The sequence below is a fragment of the Bos javanicus genome, chromosome 1 (genome assembly GCF_032452875.1).
Source record: "Bos javanicus breed banteng chromosome 1, ARS-OSU_banteng_1.0, whole genome shotgun sequence".
In the NCBI taxonomy this organism is placed as follows: Eukaryota; Metazoa; Chordata; class Mammalia; order Artiodactyla; family Bovidae; genus Bos; species Bos javanicus.
In genome coordinates, this window is record NC_083868.1 from 29,628,456 (window position 1) to 29,647,568 (window position 19,113).

At 36.2% G+C, this 19,113-nt stretch overlaps 1 protein-coding gene across 1 annotated transcript in view; it reads right to left on the bottom strand.

Moving 5' to 3' along the window:
- GBE1 (1,4-alpha-glucan branching enzyme 1) overlaps nucleotides 1-19,113 on the bottom strand; it is a 315,992-nt gene that overhangs the window by 192,695 nt on the left and 104,184 nt on the right. The window contains exon 3 of the mRNA XM_061431417.1: nucleotides 13,369-13,484. Within this exon, the coding sequence (XP_061287401.1) occupies nucleotides 13,369-13,484 (116 nt within the window). The remainder of the gene's footprint in view (nucleotides 1-13,368; nucleotides 13,485-19,113) is intronic.

Genomic DNA, 19,113 nt, shown 5'->3' on the forward strand with positions numbered 1-19,113 from the left:
TGTAACCTTCTAACTAACTGGTTCTGAACTATAAGGGAAAAGAACTAGGAATTGTTCATTTATGCATATGTGATTTAAAGAAATATTAAAACAAATTTGGATCCTGATTTGAAATAATTACCTGTCCTTATTCACAGATTTACATACATTTAATTTATATTCTTCTTAGTTCAAAAAAACAGCTTACAATTTTTAAAATATAATATATTTTAAAATAAAATGAGAAGAAAAAATCAGCAGTTACAATGGAAATGGTCAGAAGGAGAGAAGGGCTGGAGGGCAAGGAGACGAGATAATGATGTAGGACTCTGGAGCTGGATGATTATTGCAAGTGTTCAAGTCACTTAATTTTAAGTCTTTGACAGACAAGAGAAAGGGGGGGACCATGAGATAAAAATAAGCATTTCAAATCTTTCGGAGAAAGGCAAACTTTTCTCTAATATTAAGCTCTTTAAACAGTGACTCACAGGAATCTTTGCTTGAAAAGTAACACAGAAAATGCTAATGACTCATTAAAACAAACTGATTTCCAGACCAATATTTGCTTATTTGGGTTATTTTGTTTGTTTTAGCCCTATTATCAATAGGATTTCTCCTATAAATATGCAATTCTATTGGCTGAGGTGACTGAACACAAAGAAAATGCAATAATTATTAAAACACACTTTATAAATTTCTTTCACTTTCTGTATAAAATGTATATGCAAAAATATTTCCAACAGTGGCAAATATACTTATATAATGATCCCTAAGCTTTTCAACCATGCAGTCAATAAACATTTATTGATAGCATCTATAAAGCAGTTATTACTAGGTTCCAGAGACACAATGACAACCAAGATGCTGAACTTGTCCTCAAAAAGATCACAGTCTGGAAGCATGTATCACCACAGTGAGTATGGTGGAAACAGGCTCTGAAATGCTTGTGGAAGAAGGAATATTTGGTAAGTAGAAAGAGGAGCTTGGGATTATGAAAAACTTAACCAAAAATAAATTGTATATAAACTCTATACCAAAGACTTGGGTAGGGAGAGGTTTTCAGGTTACTAAAATAGGGGAAAGCCATTCCATGTAAAAGGGACGCTGTCTTTGCATTTGCTGAGACAGAACCAAGACAGCGTTTAAGCAACAGCAAGTAATTCAGTATAGACAGTGTACTTTATTATTGTGGACTGAATGTTTTGTCCTCCTCTAGTTTTATATGTTGAAAGCCAATGCCCCAGTGTGATGGTATGAGGAGGTGGGGCCTTTGGAAGGTAATTAGCATTAAATGAGGTCAAGAGGGTGGAGCTATCAGGAGTGGAATTAATGCCATTATTAGCATCTCTAGAGAGTTTGCTTCCTCTTTCTGCTCTCCACCATGTGAAGAGACATTACCAATGAGAAGCTGGCAGACTGTAATCCAGAAAAGAGCTCTCACTAGAATTCTACAAGGTTGGCACCCTTACCTCATACTTTCAGTCTCTAGAACTGGGAGAAATACATTTCTGTTGTTTAGAAGGCACCTAAGCTATGGTACTTTACTATGACAGCCCAAACAGACCGAGACAAGGATAAGACAAATTTGGAGAGGAAACCAAAGTCCAGAGAAAGGAAGGCTTTGTATGGAAGGCTAAGAAGTATGGAATACATCCTAGAGGCCATTGTTATTCAATTCTAGAAAATAGAGAAATCATTATTTAGATATAATGATACAAGGGAACCCAACTATAAAACAGAAAAGGAATCTCTTTATTTCATGTGAGTGCTGGGGAATCTGAAAACTGACCTGATCAGCTTCTTATCACACAGTTTGAAAATCCTGTCCAACTCTTTGTGACACTATATACTTGTAGCCCACCAGACTCCTCTATCCATAGGATTTCCCAGGAAAGAATACTGGAGTGGGTTGCTATTTCCTTCTCCAAGGGATCTTCCTGACCCAGGGATTAAGCCTGGGTCTCCTGCATTGCAGGAGCTACTAGGGAAGTGTTCAAAACTTCTGAGCTACTAGGGAAGTCTTGAAAACCCTGGATATGGTCTGAGCTACTAGGGAAGTCTTGAAAACCCTGGCTACAACCAAATCAAGAGTGAAGAGAGTTTATCATAAAGGCTTTCAAACAGAAGGATAATATGAACAGATTTCAAGTTTTAGAATGATGACTTTAGATATAATATGAAAGTGAAGGGGAAAAGAGGAAACAAAGGAGAAGATCATTTATGAGGAAAAGACCATTTCAAGAAAAGAGTAACAAATGAAATCTTATATTAGCAGAGACAATAGTGAAATTTTTAGAACATAAAGAATAAAGAGGAAATCCAAATGGCTGACAGGAGAAAAGGCTGATTACACACAAAGGAATAAAAATAAAATTATTAGCATTTTATCAGCAACACTGGATATAGATAATAAATAAACTTTAATCATAGACAAATACATAAGATCTCAAGTCATCACTAAAAGAATCTCTACAGGATGATACGTATAAAAAAAAAGTACGTTAACAAGTAAGCTGAAAAAACAATGACTTATGACAAGTGTGAGTTGGCAGGTGGTACATAGCAAAAGAAGGTATTTTATACATGACATAACTAGAAATGATCACTCAGGAACTACAAAAGATAGAGATTCTCTCACAGGCCATGACACAGTAGAATTCATCTGTAAATCTATATGAAATACTAATGGGAATATGCAGTTCAAATGATTCATAATGGTAAATGAAATTTATATGCTTCATTCATAGGTTTTACGTTTAAATTATCATCATCCGGCTATTGGTACTGTTTTATTTTATATTAATAAAACAGAGTAGGAACGGATAGAAAACAACAAAGTTGAACTGAGGGTACAGAAAGAGCAGTTGTACATGATAGTAAAGTTCTTTCTAGGAATCTTTACGACATAAAAGAAGAAGAGAGAATATTCAGGGTTCACAAACAGTGACTAATTTTTGTTAATTGCTAATGAGATTACTTTAGCATTTTTATATGCTCCAGAAGAGAGAGAATAAACAATTGTGAGGGGAAAAAATGAGATCATTAAGGGTCAAAAAGCACCACAAGTTAAAGAATAAACTGTTCGTTATTAAAAATCATTGAGTTTTTTTTTTTAAGTAAGAAATGGATGATTTAAGAAAAAGCAAAAAAGAATCTCTGTCAAAATTCTGCAACTGTATTGCCATGCACACTTTGAGAATAAAATTTCCTAAAATAGATTTACTATTTCATTTAGTTTCCTTATATATCTTACATCAATAAGATATAAGTCAATATAAGTCAAACTTACTACTATCTCCCATGTAGAATTGGTTAATTCCTATATAATCTTGCTTAATTGTATATTCTTTTATTCTCTAATTGACCCTTGACAACTTATTCATAGTCGTTAATCTAATCCACTAACTCTTTCAAGACCAAGCTTAGAATGCATCTCTTCCCATAATCATTCCCTAACTATTCAGCCTGTAAATTTAATTCTCCATCTTTCCAGTCTCCTAAAAATCTATCTCTAATCCCTTGGGTCCCTTCTCAGCTACATCAATATTTAGCCAAAAATGAAGGGAACTAACAAGTTTTTTAAAAAGTAAAAGACACGTATTCTATTTACTTATTCTTACTTTTCTGTTATAAACTTCTTTTAAAAAAAAAATAAGCTTCTTCCTCTACTCCTTTAACAGTCACAAAATGCTCAAGCAACTCATTTGTTTATGGTAAGCTTTGTCCAAGCGGACAATAAATTCAATATGCAGGCATTTTGTCTTTTATTTCTTCACATACATCCAGGGAAGAAAGTGCAATATATTAAGTGCAGAAAATTTTTTTAAAAAAGCTAAATATATGCTGCTACTGCTAAGTGACTTCAGCCGTGTCCGACTCTGTGTGACCCCATAGACGGCAGCCTACCAGGCTCCCCGTCCCTGGGATTCTCCAGGCAAGAACACCGGAGTGGGTTGCCATTTCCTTCTCCAATGCAGGAAAGTGAAAAGTGAAAGTGAAGTCCTAAGTCGTGTCTGACTCTTAGCGACCCCATGGACTGCAGCCTACCAGGCTCCTCCGTCCATGGGATTTTCCAGGCAAGAGTACTGGAGTGGGGTGCCATTGTCTTCTCTGAAATATGTGCTAAGATACTAAGAAAGAAAAAGAACAAAATTTGATAAATTAATGTGCAGCAAGCTCAAAACAGAGGGAAACACCCCTACTTTTTACCTCGCCCATCCTCTAGGCAAACAGAGTTATGCTAAATATTGATTAAAAGACTGCTTTGGAAACATACACATTTATTTTATGTTTCCTACCAACATTCTGAGGAGCTTTAAAAAAAGAAAAGAAAAATGAATCAATTAAAAAGCCTTTATTCTCACCTACAGAGGAAGACCATTTCCTAATATGTTATTTAGGTTCATTAGCATTCAAGTTGTATTTCACAAACACAAAGAAATATAAGTTCTGTGATATGGGAAAGTGCATCTAATTCTAACTACACATTCTCCCAAAATTAGATGTTTCAGGGTCTTAAAGGTTGATTAAGTTAAATCAGGTAACAAAGAGTAAAGGACTTTTGTGGGTCATGGAGAAGAAAATCTTTATCATATAAAATAACATGTAAAGACATCACAAGCAGGAAATAATCAGTCTCACCAAAATTTTATATCATGGCATATGATAAGAATATAATATTCAATTGAGGCCCCAGAATTATAAAACATTCTTCTATTCAGGAAATGTACTTTTTTCTTCTTTCAATCAAATAAGGGTGTTTGAGAAGTCTGGATTAAAAATAACAAACTTAGCAAACTTCTGTTAAAATAAATAATAGCAAACAATATAAAAAGTAAAATTAACTGAGAAAGACAGAAAAGGAGACAACAAGAGAATAGAAATCTCAACAAATTTTTGGAACTTAGTAATTGGAGAGGTAAGAAAATAAGTAGACAGGAAAAAATTAAAATCTGCTTTACAGAGGAAGAACCTGAAGAGAGCTAGTCAAGCTGCTTCACAGGAGCCCTAGGACTTGTCATGTGGAGGCTTCTGGTCCTATGGGAGAGGTAAGATTCAATGTTAAACAGAAGGAATGTAGGCTCTTAAACATAGCCTCTCCCTTACCGTACAAAAAAATGTGCATCCCTCCAAAATGCCACCTCTCACCCCTCAAATGGGAGATGAGAGGTTCACTATGAAAAATACCAATTCACTGGAAAAGACCTTGATGCTGGGAAAGATTGAGGGCATGAGGAGAAGTGGACAACAGAGCATGAGATGATTGAATGGCATCACTAAATCAATGAGGATAAGTTGGTACAAACTCTGGGAGATAGTGAAGGACAAATCCCAGCATGCCACAGTCCATGGGGTGGCAAAGAGTCAGACACAACTCATCAACTGAACAACAAAGGCAGGCTTCAATTCCAGAAACAATAGCACAGCAGATGGCAGAGGTGAATCAGATGGGTGAGAATAGGGGGATTCAGTGTCTTACTGAAAGTTGGGACCTTTATCCACTTTCTCTGTCCCTTAGGTATGGATGCCAGTTCAGTTAAGTTCAGTTCAGTCACTCAGTTGTGTCCGACTCTTTGCGACATCATGGACTGCAGCACTCCAGGCTTCCCTGTCCATCACAAACTCCCATAGCTTACTCAAACTCATGTCCCTTGAGGCAGTGATGCCATCCAACCATCTCATCCTCTGTCATCCCCTTCTCCTCCTGCCTTCAATCCTTCCCAGAATCAGGGTCTTTTTGAATGAGTCAGTTCTTCGCATCAGGTGGACAAAGTACTGGAGTTTCATCTTCAACATCAGTCCTTGCAATGAATATTCAGGACTGATCTCCTTTAGGATGGACTGGTTGGCTCTCCTTGCTATCCAAGGGACTCTCAAGAGTCTTCTCCAACACCACAATTCAAAAGCATCAATTCTTTGGGACTCAGCTTTCTTTATAGTCCAACTCTCACATCTATACATGACTACTGGAAAAACCATAGCTTTGACTAGATGGACTTTGTTGGCAAAGTAATGTCTCTGCTTTTTAATATGCTGTCCAGGTTGGTCATAACTTTCCTTCCAAGGAGCAAGTGTCTTTTAATTTCATGGTTGCATTCACCATTTGCAGTGATTTTGGAGCCCAAAAAATAAAGTCTGTCACTGTTTCCATTCCTCCATCAATACCCCTTCCACCCACCCCTTATAAGAGACTGGAAAATTCACCTCTGGAAAAAATAAATGACCTCAGAGTAAAATTTTCACTCCTTGCCATCAATATAAAGTCTGTCTCACTTTCTGGCTACCCAGCTGTGAAGATCACCAGGAACAAAGCTTACCAGGAACAGAATTTTCAATTGTCTTTTCCTAATAACTCTTTCTGAAACACAGTTCTGTAACTAGGCATTTTAAGACAGCCTGCAACACAAAAGATAAGAGGCTAAAAAAACATAGAAAAAGAAAATTTGAAAGAAACAGTGAGGGGGTAGGGGAACAAGAAGGAAATTGGGAGAAAAAAATAAAAGAAAACATCTATAACCTTTTCAAAGAAGATAAAAGTATCTCTGAACATTTAACAATGACAGAATCTATGTATAAGTAGAGAAAACAAGCATGTTATTAGAAATGCTTATAATATGATTACTAAAATAATGCAGTTGGGGGAATTCCCTGGTGGTCCAGTGGTTAGGACTCCAAGCTTTCAATGCTGAGAGCCCAGGTTTGATTCCTGGTTGGGGAACTAAGATCCCACAAACCTCATGGTGTGGCAATAATAATAATTATAATAATGCAGTTGGAAAATACTTTTTCAAAGTAGAACAGAAAGTAAAAATGACAAGGAGACTTGACAAAAAGATAAGAAAATCTAGGTGATTCAGGATCCAAATACTAAAATTTCCTGAAACAGTGAACAAAAAATCTGGAGAGAAGGAAATAGACAAAAGACACAAGAAAATATTCCAGAGGTAAAGGATAAAGTGTGTGTGTGTGTGTCCATGTCTGTGTGTGTGTGTCTATGTGTGTTAGTCACTCAGTTGTGTCCAAGTCTTTATGACCTCATGGACTATAGCCTGCCAGGCTTGTCTATCCATGGAATTTTCCATGCAAGAATATTGTAGGAGGCTGCCATTCCCTTCTCCAGGAGATCTTCCCAACCTAGAGATCAAACCTGGGTCTCCTACATAACAGGCACATTCTTTACAATTTGAGCCACCAGGGAAGCCCAAAGGATAGAGTGCTATGAGATCAATCTTAGGCAAATATTTAGATACTAACTTTTCAACATGCCATATCACTGCCCAGTGACATCCTTCTACCTAGCAATCCCATTTTAGCTATCAATAATGTTTCACTTTACATAATTGATCTGATCTCTTATTCTCTAAAACCCAAACTTTCCACAAACTATCTATTAATACCTCCTTTTTATTCTCATGGAAGGTCACTTTAATACTCAGCACCCTGAAAAATGGAAATGATAGTTCCACACAATAAAGCAAAAGCAAACATGGTATAAAATAATTTGTTGGGCTTTCCTGGTGGCTCAGTGGTGAACAATCCACCTGCCAAGGCAGGAGACACAGGTTCAATCCCTGACCCAGGATGACTCCACATACCACGGAGCAACTAAGGCCATGCACCACAATACTGAGCCTGTGCTCTAGAGCCCATGCTCCACAACTAGAGAAGCCACCACATAGAAAAGCCCACTTGCTGCAACCAGAGAAAAGCCCGCGTAGCATCCAAGACCCAGCAAAGCCAAAAATGAATAAATAAACAACACTATGTTAAAAGCTGTTAAATAATTTGTTAAACACGAGATAAGGCTCAAGTTCTACTTCCTTTGTATCACTTTTTTTCCTTTTTCTCTCTGTCAACCCTTAGCCTGACCAGCAGTGTAGCACAAGGATTAGGACCATGGACTTCGTTATTAGATAAGTCTTAATTCAAGTCAAGGCAATATCATCTGCTTAACCTCTCTAAATTTCAGTGTACTCATTCATGAAATGAATATGTACAGTATTTCATTTCACAGTGTTACAATTAGAACCAAATTAAATATGGATGTAAAATAATTTCTAATTTCATGTGTCTCATCTTAGAAAATTGCAATGTGGGTATTAGGTTCCATGACCCTTTTCCACCAATCAATTGTATAAAATCTAAATATAATTCAGAAAGCAGTATGATCTGCTCTGAACTGAATTGTGCCCCCTCCAACTTCATATGTTGAAGTCCTAACCCCAATGTGATGGTCTCTGGAGACAGGAGATTTGAGAGATAATCAGGTTTAAATGAAGTAATGAGGATGGGGGCCTGATGACAGGATTAGTGCCATATGAAGACAGGGGAAGAAGGCAGCTGTCTGTAAGCAAGGAAAAGAACCCTTACCAGAACTCAACCATGCTGACTAATCTCACACTTCCAGCCTCCAAAACATGAGAAATTAAATTCCTGTTGTTTAAGCTGCCCAGAGTATGGTATTTTGTTGTTGTAGCTCTAGAAGACTAATACATGAGCCTTTGAAAAGGTTAAAGATCTGGTATCAAGAAACCTCTATTCCATTTTGTTACTGATTTGGCAAGGGAAAAGTTAAAGTACAGAAAAATCCTGAACACTTATTTTATTTTATTTTATTTTTAAACTTTACAATATTGTATTGGTTTTGTCAAACATCGAAATGAATCCGCCACAGGTATACATGTGTTCCCCATCCTGAACCCTCCTCCCTCCTCCCTCCCCATACCATCCCTCTGGGTCGTCCCAGTGCACCAGCCCCAAGCATCCAGTATCGTGCATCGAACCTGGACTGGAGACTCATTTCATACATGATAGTATACATGTTTCAATGCCATTCTCCCAAATCTTCCCACCCTCTCCCTCTCCCACAGAGTCCATAAGACTGTTCTATACATCAGTGCTGAACATTTAAAAGGAGACAATACTAATTGCCATTGCTAGTTATATGGGTATTAATAGAAATGATTTTTTAAAAAGAAGGAAATGGCAATCAGAAGAAGGGAATTCTTTAGTTTGCCCCCAACCCACCTTTTGAGTTTACTGTCCTGACCTCTTGCTTTTCCTGATCATTGACTCCTGAGCTACATCTTAGCAGTCAGTTCAATCCACTTCTCACCAGCTCTCTGCCCCAGGAGGCTAACCCATGTGTACCATAGTCCCTAGAAATCTGGCTTCTTATTGGGTGGGCCAATGTTGAGCCACAGGAAGAGGTCAGAGAAAGGAAGGAGTGTGGGAGATGAGAGAATTTGTCTCCTTTTTCTTCTGGCTCCTTTCCTGCAAGGTTACCATGAATTAACTGTGTCTCTCAGCAAAACTTAGTGTTCCTCTCAAGATGGCTGATTCTGTATCCCTTTGGGTTCTAGGAACCGATCCCTGTTCCGTATGGCCTAGGCAAGGTAACAATTTGAGTTTTGCTAAGTTCCCTCACCCAGCCCTGCTCTTAACTCTAGAGTGGATTCCTTGTGTGTTGAACATTGAAAACAGCATTTGGGGCGGGGGTTGGGGTGGGGGAACTGTTTAAACTGTCTTATTTTCCATTTGCCATTTACTTCCTGTTGAAACTTCAATCGATACACATACTTTTATTCACACAGTACGCCCAGGTTAAAATACACCCTTTCCCTCTGTCTGTCTGGTCAACTTCTAAATATGTTACCAAGTAGGCTTGAATGTCAGTGCCCTTCTGTTATTTCTCCTGTTAACATCACAGGAAAAATAAACTGTTCTTAGTATTTCGCTTCAATAGCACCTTATTTTTAAAGCACACACAAACACACACCCTATGTATATATAACAATTCGACTAGAGCATCTCATGTCAAGGATAGTACCTGACACAGCATCTCAATAATTATGTAAATTCCTACAAGACAACTTACAAAGTTGTATTACTCTACTTTTATTAAAGGTATATATTTTAAAATAATAAACAAAAAATACCTTCACATAAATTAGTTTGGCTATGTGTCCAGAAGAAAAAATATTAAACACACAAGTATGTCTCATTATCCCTCAGGAACATAGTCTTCTATGCTTTTCTTATATCTTTATAGCCTTGAAAGTTTAATTCACCTTAGTATATTACTTTATTTTTTTTTTTAGTAAATGTATTTAAAAACATGAAACGGAGATATTTACATGACAATGTAAGTAATGAGGCATCTTCTTCCAAATTGTTCAGTTGAAAAGACCAGGGTTTTCCAAGGAAAACAAAGTTATTATTTCAATGGTAGGTAATATTCTTTTTTGAGAATGGTTATCAGATTATCCATAAGAGAAACATCCACAAGTGAGTTATAAAGGTCAATTCCTTGTGGACTGAAATAAAATTTCAAGTTCAATTTAAAACAAGATTTTTAATTACCAAGGTAAACTACCTAGGGACAATTTCAGACTGCAAGGCCAAAAACCTTATGTTAGTTGATTTTTTTATAGAAAATTTAACCCTACTCCCTGAAAGAAAAGCTGATACATCATTTCCCATAAGTGAAAAACTAATTATATCACCATATTGACATTATAATAGCATCTAAATGCTTCCTGAAAATTTGAAACATCTAAACACTATAAGTGATACTTTGGGCCTAAATTTCCAGTAAATTAATCCTCATTGAAATCCTTAGCAAATAATAATTAAGAAAGATTACACAACAGTTGACTTGATATTTTCTGAATGTTTATCTACTGTTAGATATAAATTTTTCAAGCAAGTAAAAAGGGAAAAGATGCTTTTTAAAATTTTTTTCTTTGATTATTTCATTTCATCCAGGTCAAATAAATTTATGAAAGAAAGCAAAGTATAGTACATAGGTAGTATCAAAAGCACCTTTATCCATTTGGACTGGTATAACAAAACACCAGAGACTGAGTGGCTTACAAAGAGCAGAAATTGATTTCTCACAGTTTGGAAGCTGGAAGTTCAAGGTCAGCTGCCAGCATGGTCTGGGGAGGGCCTTCCTCCAGGTTGCAGACTTCTGGTTATATCTTCATATGGTGAAAAGGGCTAGAGACCCCTCTGGAGGTGTAAGTTCACTAATTCTATTTAAAGAGCTATACTCTCATGACTCACACACCTCTCAAAGCCCTAGGACCATCAGATACTAGTGCCATCATATCAGGAATTAGCATTTTCACATATAATTTGTGAGGAGGACACAAAACATTCAGACTACAGGATAAAGTATGAAAAGTCCTGGAGTTGGCTGGGAGAAGCAAATTTCTTTCATTATTACTGTACATATTAATAACCATTCATTCCTAGTAATCATTTTTCCGAGGTATAAAAACAACATATGACCATGTTGGTTATCCATTTTAAATATGGCAGGGAGTTTGGGATGCACATGTACACACTGTTATATTTAAAATGACTAACCAACAAGGTTCTATGGCACAGCACATGGAACTCTGTTCAGTGTTTGTGGCAGCCAAGGTGGCAGGTGAGTTTGGGAGAAAACGGATGTGTATGGCTGAGCCCTTTGCCATCCACCTGAAACTATCACAATACTGTTAATTGGCTATACTCCAATACAAAATTAAAAGTTCAAAAAACCCCACAATGTATTAAAATTAATTCATTCATTGTATGTAATAAAATGGAAACAGACTCAGAGATATAGAGAACAAACTAGTAGTCACAAATAAAGAAGAGGGAGGAGGGAGGGAGAAGAGAGAGTATGGGATTAAGAGATGCAAACTGCTACTTATAAAACAGAAAAGCAACTAGGATAAATTGTACAGCACAGGGAAATATAGCCATTGTTTTGTAATAACTTTACATTGAATATAATCTATAAAAATATTGAATCACTATTTTATCCCCTTGAAACTCATACAATATTGTAAATCAACTATACTTCAGTTTTTAAAACTACAAAAAAAATAAATAATTCATTCACCATTTAATGCAAAGAGTAGGTAACATGTCAGAGCTCATAAAATCTAAGAACAGAAAAAAAATATCTGCAGCACTTCAAAAAATTGTAAAATTCAGTTCTTAAAAACAAAACGTAACAAATGGCCAAAAAACCCAAAACAACAATGAAACCAGTGGTATAATGGTCACCTTGCTTCACAGTTTCCTAAAGTCAGGCCTTACAAACCACAGGAAAATCAAGCCCTTTGGTTTATTCCTTCAAAGACTGGGCATACAAATGGCTTTAACATTCAGTAAATATTTTTGAGTGCCCACCCTGTGCCAGGCACTCTTCTAAGCACTGAGAATACACAGTATTAGCAAACAGAAGAGCAAAGGGCCTTGCTCTTGTGATGCTTATACTGACTTGGAAAAGGGATTATATATATTAAATTTAAATCCCTCTTATTGTATACTGTAACTACTTTTTTCTCCTTTTCACTTCAGATTAAGAAGAACTCTGGTTGCCATTCCATATTAAAACGTCTCTATTCCAGACAATATGCTCTCCTGGGAATTATATTATGTGTGGCAATATTTCAGTATTTTCAGGTATACTTATAATTTCAATATTTATAAGAAAGAAAAATCTATAAAACAAACATACAATGCATTTCTAATTTTAACTCTGGTTAATACTGTTAAATAACAAATGCCAATAAAAATATAAGTCAGTTACAGGATTTAGTGATAAATGCGATGAATGCTGTTATATGTCCATGGATGGGAAAGAAAGGGACATGGAAACATTATATATTTATTTAAGCAATGGGCTAAAATCAAGCAAATGTTAAAGGATTTAGATAGCCTTTTACATAATCAAATCTGTAATCTGTAGTCCAGATTGGGAACCCACCCTTTAGGAGACTAGAGAGGCCACTGTGTAGGCTCTGTACACCCTGAATGCAGAGCTACGTAGTCAGCCAAAGAGAGGTCAGATAGAGGACAGGCAGGTCCCAGGCTAATTCAAGGGGCTTAACAGAGGAGAAGAGGGCAAACCAGAGCCCTGAAATCAAAGAGCAGAAAAAGACCAAGAACAATCATATCCCCAAAAGGCGTGGGTCTCCAACACAGTATCACCTCATTCATGTGGCTCATCACAAAATCAATTATGTCAAGTGTGTCTTCACAGGTAAAAATTCTCTGCTCGGCTGATTTGAAGACAGGTTTCATTTTTTCTAAATCAAACTTTCTGTTTCCCAGGCTGAACTTTGGTAATTATTCAGTCATTCTTCTAAAAGATTTCCAAAGTCGTTAACAAATAGTAAGTTCATTATCTTACCAACCAAACTGTTCCCGTCTAACATATTTCAATTTGCTGATGACTTCTCTTAAATTTTCCTCTATTTAAAAATTTACACTGTTTCTCCTATAATTATCAGGCATCTGTTTACATTCTAACATTTTAAATCAAACTCTGCAAACAGGACAAAAAGAAAATAGTAAGTTCAAATGACAACATGAGGGAGGAAATACCTTTAGTTTGGATCCATGAGGTACTAAGACAGATCTATTTTGCTTTGGTGGGATATACAGCTCCCATTTTCCAAAATCCAGTTTTTTATATGGGTATGAAAATGGGTTCCAATCATCTGAAATACAATAAGGAAGGTCAGTTAAAAAATAATATTTAATAAATTTCAATCAAAGTATAATATACTGCCTACTTATACAGAATCAAATTCCCTAAAAAACATTGCTTCCTAAGGTGCTAAACAAAAGACTAAGCATTAGAAAAAGCAAGTTACACTTGTGCTGAGTCGCTTCAGTCGTGTCCGACACTGCGATGCTATGGACTATAGCCCGCCAGTTACTCTCTCCATGAGATTTCCGAGGCAAGGATACTCGAGTGGGATCCAGTTTCCTTCTCCAGGGGATCTTCATGAACCAGGAATGGAACCCACATCTCTTATGTCTCCTGCATTGGCAGGTGGGTTCTTTACCACTAGTGCCACCTAGGAAGCCCTTTGCCTTTTGTATCTGAAAATTAAAATTACAACACATTTTCCATTGTACTTTCAGTTTTACTTGACCAATAAATAGGATGATGGGCCCCTTTTCAAGAAACACCATCAACAAAAGGAGATAATAAGAAAAAATAGAAATGCATTCTAAGCAATTAGCTAAGATACATGTCATGGTAGAAAAAAAATGATGAAAAATTATTAAAATCTTATTAACTAAATCCACAAGTGTGTGGTGTGTCAGAACTCAGTTAAAATCTAAAGAAATGCCTCAAACAAGAAAGGTAGAAGGCTATAAACTATAAGAGGCAAAAGAGAGGTGGACTGAAGATGCTGAAAGAAAGCCAAAATGAACAAAAGACCATAAACACATGGAAATTTAACATGTGATAGAGGGGGCACTATAAATCAATGAGTAAAGGACATACTGCCTAATAAGTGGTACTGAAATAATTGGTTATCTTTATGAGAAAAAAAAAAACAAATTTCACCTTAATAATGTACTGAAGAATGAAGAATCCATTAAATATAATGCTTAAATACAATAGATAAAACTGTAAAATTTTTAGAAGAAAATACAGAAAAATATGTTTATAATATTGAGTTTGTAAGTGTTTTTAAACAAGACACAGAAGCACGCACACTCAATACACACAAAAAACCTTAAGAAAAAGTCTAATAAAGTTGGCTACAAAAATTACACACTAATCTTCATACATAGATAAATAGAATGACAAATTATCAACTGGGAAACTACATTTCTAATGAGTATTATCAAGAAACAGCATCCAAAATATATGAAGATCTATGAATCAATAGGAAAAAGAAAACAAACCAATATAAAAATCAAGAGATATTCAGGGGAGGACATATGAGTGACCAATAAACATACAATGATGCTCAAGCTCACTCATAATTAAGAATATGCAGCAAAAATATGAAAAGAAAAATGAGAATGTCAAACATCAAATTCTAGTGTGATTTCCACTGAATAGAGGAAAGAGAACATAGGAAGCTTTAATAGTATCTGCAATGTTTTATTTTTTAGGGTAGGTGGTGTATACTGAGATGCTTATCACATTTTCCCCTATTTGTTTACGCCTGAAATATTTCACTGTTTTAAAAAAACATAAGCAACCCTGTGATGCCATCCACTGTAGTGCTATGACATTAGATTCTCAATTGAGGAGATAAGAAAAACAACAGGAAACTTGTTTTATTCCATGATTTCTTCTTTTACACACCAACACTTTCACCACATGTGCCTGAAGGTTCTTCACTCTCTGCCAATCTGAGTGTTACAGGTAGAGTTGGGGGAAGAAACAACATTTAAACAGATGCTTCTAAACATTTTCCACTCCCCCTCAGAAGACAATCTGAAAATATCTAAAGGCGGTTTATCTTCAGGAACAGTTCAATAAGCTCTGTGCTATTATATTCTCCTGCCCCTGAAACATCAAATACATATTTCATCTGTTTATAATGTGACATTCCTTTAACACAGTAAAGACTTTTGGGGGTAATTGGGGCAGGGAGCTTGAAATATGAATATCTACGTAGTGCAGCGCTTTATACATTTACTGAATTTCTTTTTAAGCTAATCACTTAAGACAGTTAATGAACTTAAGACATGGAGCAGATCTTTTCCTGGTTGGTTAGATTTGAAAATAAAGGGTACAGTTCATTAGTTCATTCATTCATTCATTAAATACGTATTGAGTGTTTAATCTAGGCCCTGCTCAAAGCCAAACTGAAAATTAGTGTTCAGAATGACAGTTGTATTTCATCCAGAAAAGGTTAAACTGAGTAACAGCACACCAAAATGAGTAGTAAAATACATAATATAGGATCCTCTAAAAATTCAACTATAAATAAGATTGTTACTTTGAAACTGAAGCTTTAAATATATGGGAAATTTTCATATGCAGATTTATTTAAAAGCTTTACTCAATAATGCGAAAATAAATGTGGTTTTGAATATTTGTTTTTGAATATCAGTTCAAATAGTTCTTTAGCTTGCAGTCACTTGAGTTTTAAAGATCTATTTAAATGGATAATGTTTTAATACTTGTATAAAGAAAACGATATTTACTGAATCACATTTTCCTTTCATAGTGTCTCAATTTCCTAACATACATGTTGATTATTTCTAACCCTACACTGTAAAAAAAAATGCTTTTTTATCATTTTCAGAGCTTATTAGTACATCTCTTCTTCATGGAAATTCAGGTGTTAACTTCTACTACAGGTACATTTTTCCTGACAAACCCCAAACTTCAGTGAAAAATCTGGATTATCTTCACATTTGCTCCAAAAGAAAACCCATCTACCAACCATCATAAGCAACACAGAATATACTAAAGGTTTCATACGGGAGAGGGAGGGGAAGGTTTGCAAAGGGCATCCATGCATCAAACAACTTCAGGTTTTGCATTGGACAGTTGTCTCCCACATAAATACTTCTTCAGCCACACCATCAGTCTTTTATCTCCTTGATTCCTTCTCCAATCACTGTTCAGCCCTGAATTTCCTTTCTATTTCTCTTTTATTAAATGCAATTGCTTCTTTCCATTTGAAAAATGGACACCAATCAAACTAACCACTTCTACTTCTCTTCTAGTAAAATCAGTTTATCCCTAAAATGATTTTCTAAAAAAAGCTTATAAGTGGAACTTTTCTCTACACGATATAGATATCTAAGGTCCAGGAACATAAAAGTCAGAAAAATCATTAGATTTGGATCTGTTCTCATAAACTCAACACTAAACCCTTAGATAAGAAAGAAGGAACTATTACCATTAAGGTATATTTAGGTATGACTGTGGGAACTAATTGTGGAAGTACACAATTAAAAATAGGTAAATAAACATTAAAAATCCAATGACTGGTGTAAAAATATTAAGTAAAATTGAATGTTTTGTTTTTAAATGAAATTTGCTTTAGAAAAACACAGGTGGCAAGATAATGAGTTCAAGGATACATTTTGGGGAAATTTATGTCTTATGAAATATCATGAGAGTTTATTCCTGAAAATAACTGAAAGTAATATGAATAATGATAAATAAAGTTAAAGTAATATAAGTGGTTTAAGTAATATAAATAATGATCATTCTAAGGCATATTAGATATATCTAAAGTACATACTTTTAGAACAAGATTATTCATTTTTCATTTTAATCCTCTATGAGTTTATATCCTGAATCCACAAGATAGAATTACTTTTAATTAAGACAATGCTGATAGTCTGTGTCTCTATGTAGGCCTCAGGATAGGACCAAAAACAACCCATTACCACCTGTGACAATTATTTGCTTCTCAATGAAGCACAAAACTACATATTGAGAGTTCTGTAATTCAGTGGTTCTCAAGCTTTAGTTCGTATCAGAATCACTTGTTAAATCAGATTGGACTGTTTAAAACAGACTGCTACTCCCCACCTTCAGAGTTTTTTGATTGAATATATATGAAGTGTGGCCTAGTAATCTGTATGTCTAACAAGTTCGTGGGTGATGCTGACGCTGCTGGCTGAGGGTGCGTGTGTGCGCAAGCTCAGCTGCTTCAGTTGTGTCTGACTCTTTGCAAACCCATGGACTGTAGACCGCCAGGCTCAGGGACCACACTGAAAAACAACTTCATGGTTCAGTTAATGACTTCAGGTGTTCTCTGCTCACAGCTTTGTAACTGATTTTCTAGATTTAATCAGATTTATAGATTACCAAATAATTTTATAAATCAGTAGCTCAAGGAAATTCTGAAATAGAAATTATCATTAATAATACTTCAAAGCAAGTATTACTCACACAAAATTTAGAATTCGGGATTGACTAACATTCAGAAAACTAAGATCATGGCATCTGGTCCCATCACTTCATGGGAAATAGATGGGGAAACAGTGGAAACAGTGGCAGACTTTATTTTTTTGGGCTCTCAAATCACTGCAGATGGTGATTGCAGCCATAAAATTAAAAAACACTTACTCCTTGGAAGAAAAGTTATGACCAACCTAGATAGCATATTGAAAAGCATAGACATTACTTTGCCAACAAAGGTCCATCTAGTCAAGGCTATGGTTTTTCCAGCAGTCATGTATGGATATGAGAGTTGGACTATGAAGAAAGCTGAGTGCCGAAGAATTGATGCTCTTGAACTGTGCCCTTGGAGAAGATTCTTGAGAGTCCCGTGGACTGCAAGGAGATCCAACCAGTCCATCCTAAAGGAGATCAGTCCTAGGTGTTCATTGGAAGGACTGATGCTAAAGCTGAAACTCCAATACTTTGGCCACCTCATGTGAAGAGTTGACTCATTGGAAAAGATCCTGATGCTGGGAGGGACTGGGAGCAGGAGGAGAAGGAGATGACAGAGGATGAGATGGCTGGATGGCATCACTGACTCGATGGACATGAGTTTGAATGAACTCTGGGAGTTGGTGATGGACAGGGAGGCCTGGCATACTGTGATTCATGGGGTCGCAAAGAGTCAGACACAAATGAGAGACTGAATTGAACTGAACTGAACATTAAAATCCAGAAGGATTACCAGTGAGATGAAGATTATAGAACAGACCTGGGACATTAAGGAATCTGAACGTGTTCACATCAGGCAATAAAATTTATAATTTAAACATGAAAAGATAACATATATGAAGATAACACATATACTGTTATAAGGGTCTACAGATAATGTTTCCTAAAATATTCTCACTGAGATTGCATGGTTAAAAGGTATGGGTGATTTTGATCAGAAAATAAATAAAAAACTTGAAGTCCTCTACCTATAAAATTAATATTAACATTTTTAAGTATTAACATATCAAGTCACCTTCCTTTCTATGAGCCATTTCCTGCCATAAGCTAGACACTGCTAGGTTTAAGGATTCAGAACCCCTAAAGCAATGGGTACTGCTTCCCTGGTGGCTCAGACAGTAAACCATCTGCTTACAATGCAGGAGACCCGGGTTGGATCCCTGGGTTTGGAAGATTCCCTAGAGAGGGAAATGGCAACCCACTCCAGTATTCTTGCCTGGAAAATCCCATGGATGGAGGAGCCTGGTAGACCACAGTCCACGGGGCCGCAAAAATGTGTGGGGCTTTCCTGGTGGCTCAGACAGTAAAGAAACTGCCTGCAATGCGGGAGACCCAGGTTCGATCCCTGGGTCAGGAAGATCTCCCTGGAGAAGGGAATGCTACCCACTCCAGTATTCTTGCTGGGAGAATTGCACGGACAGAGGACCCTGGCGAGCTACAGTCCATGGGGTCAC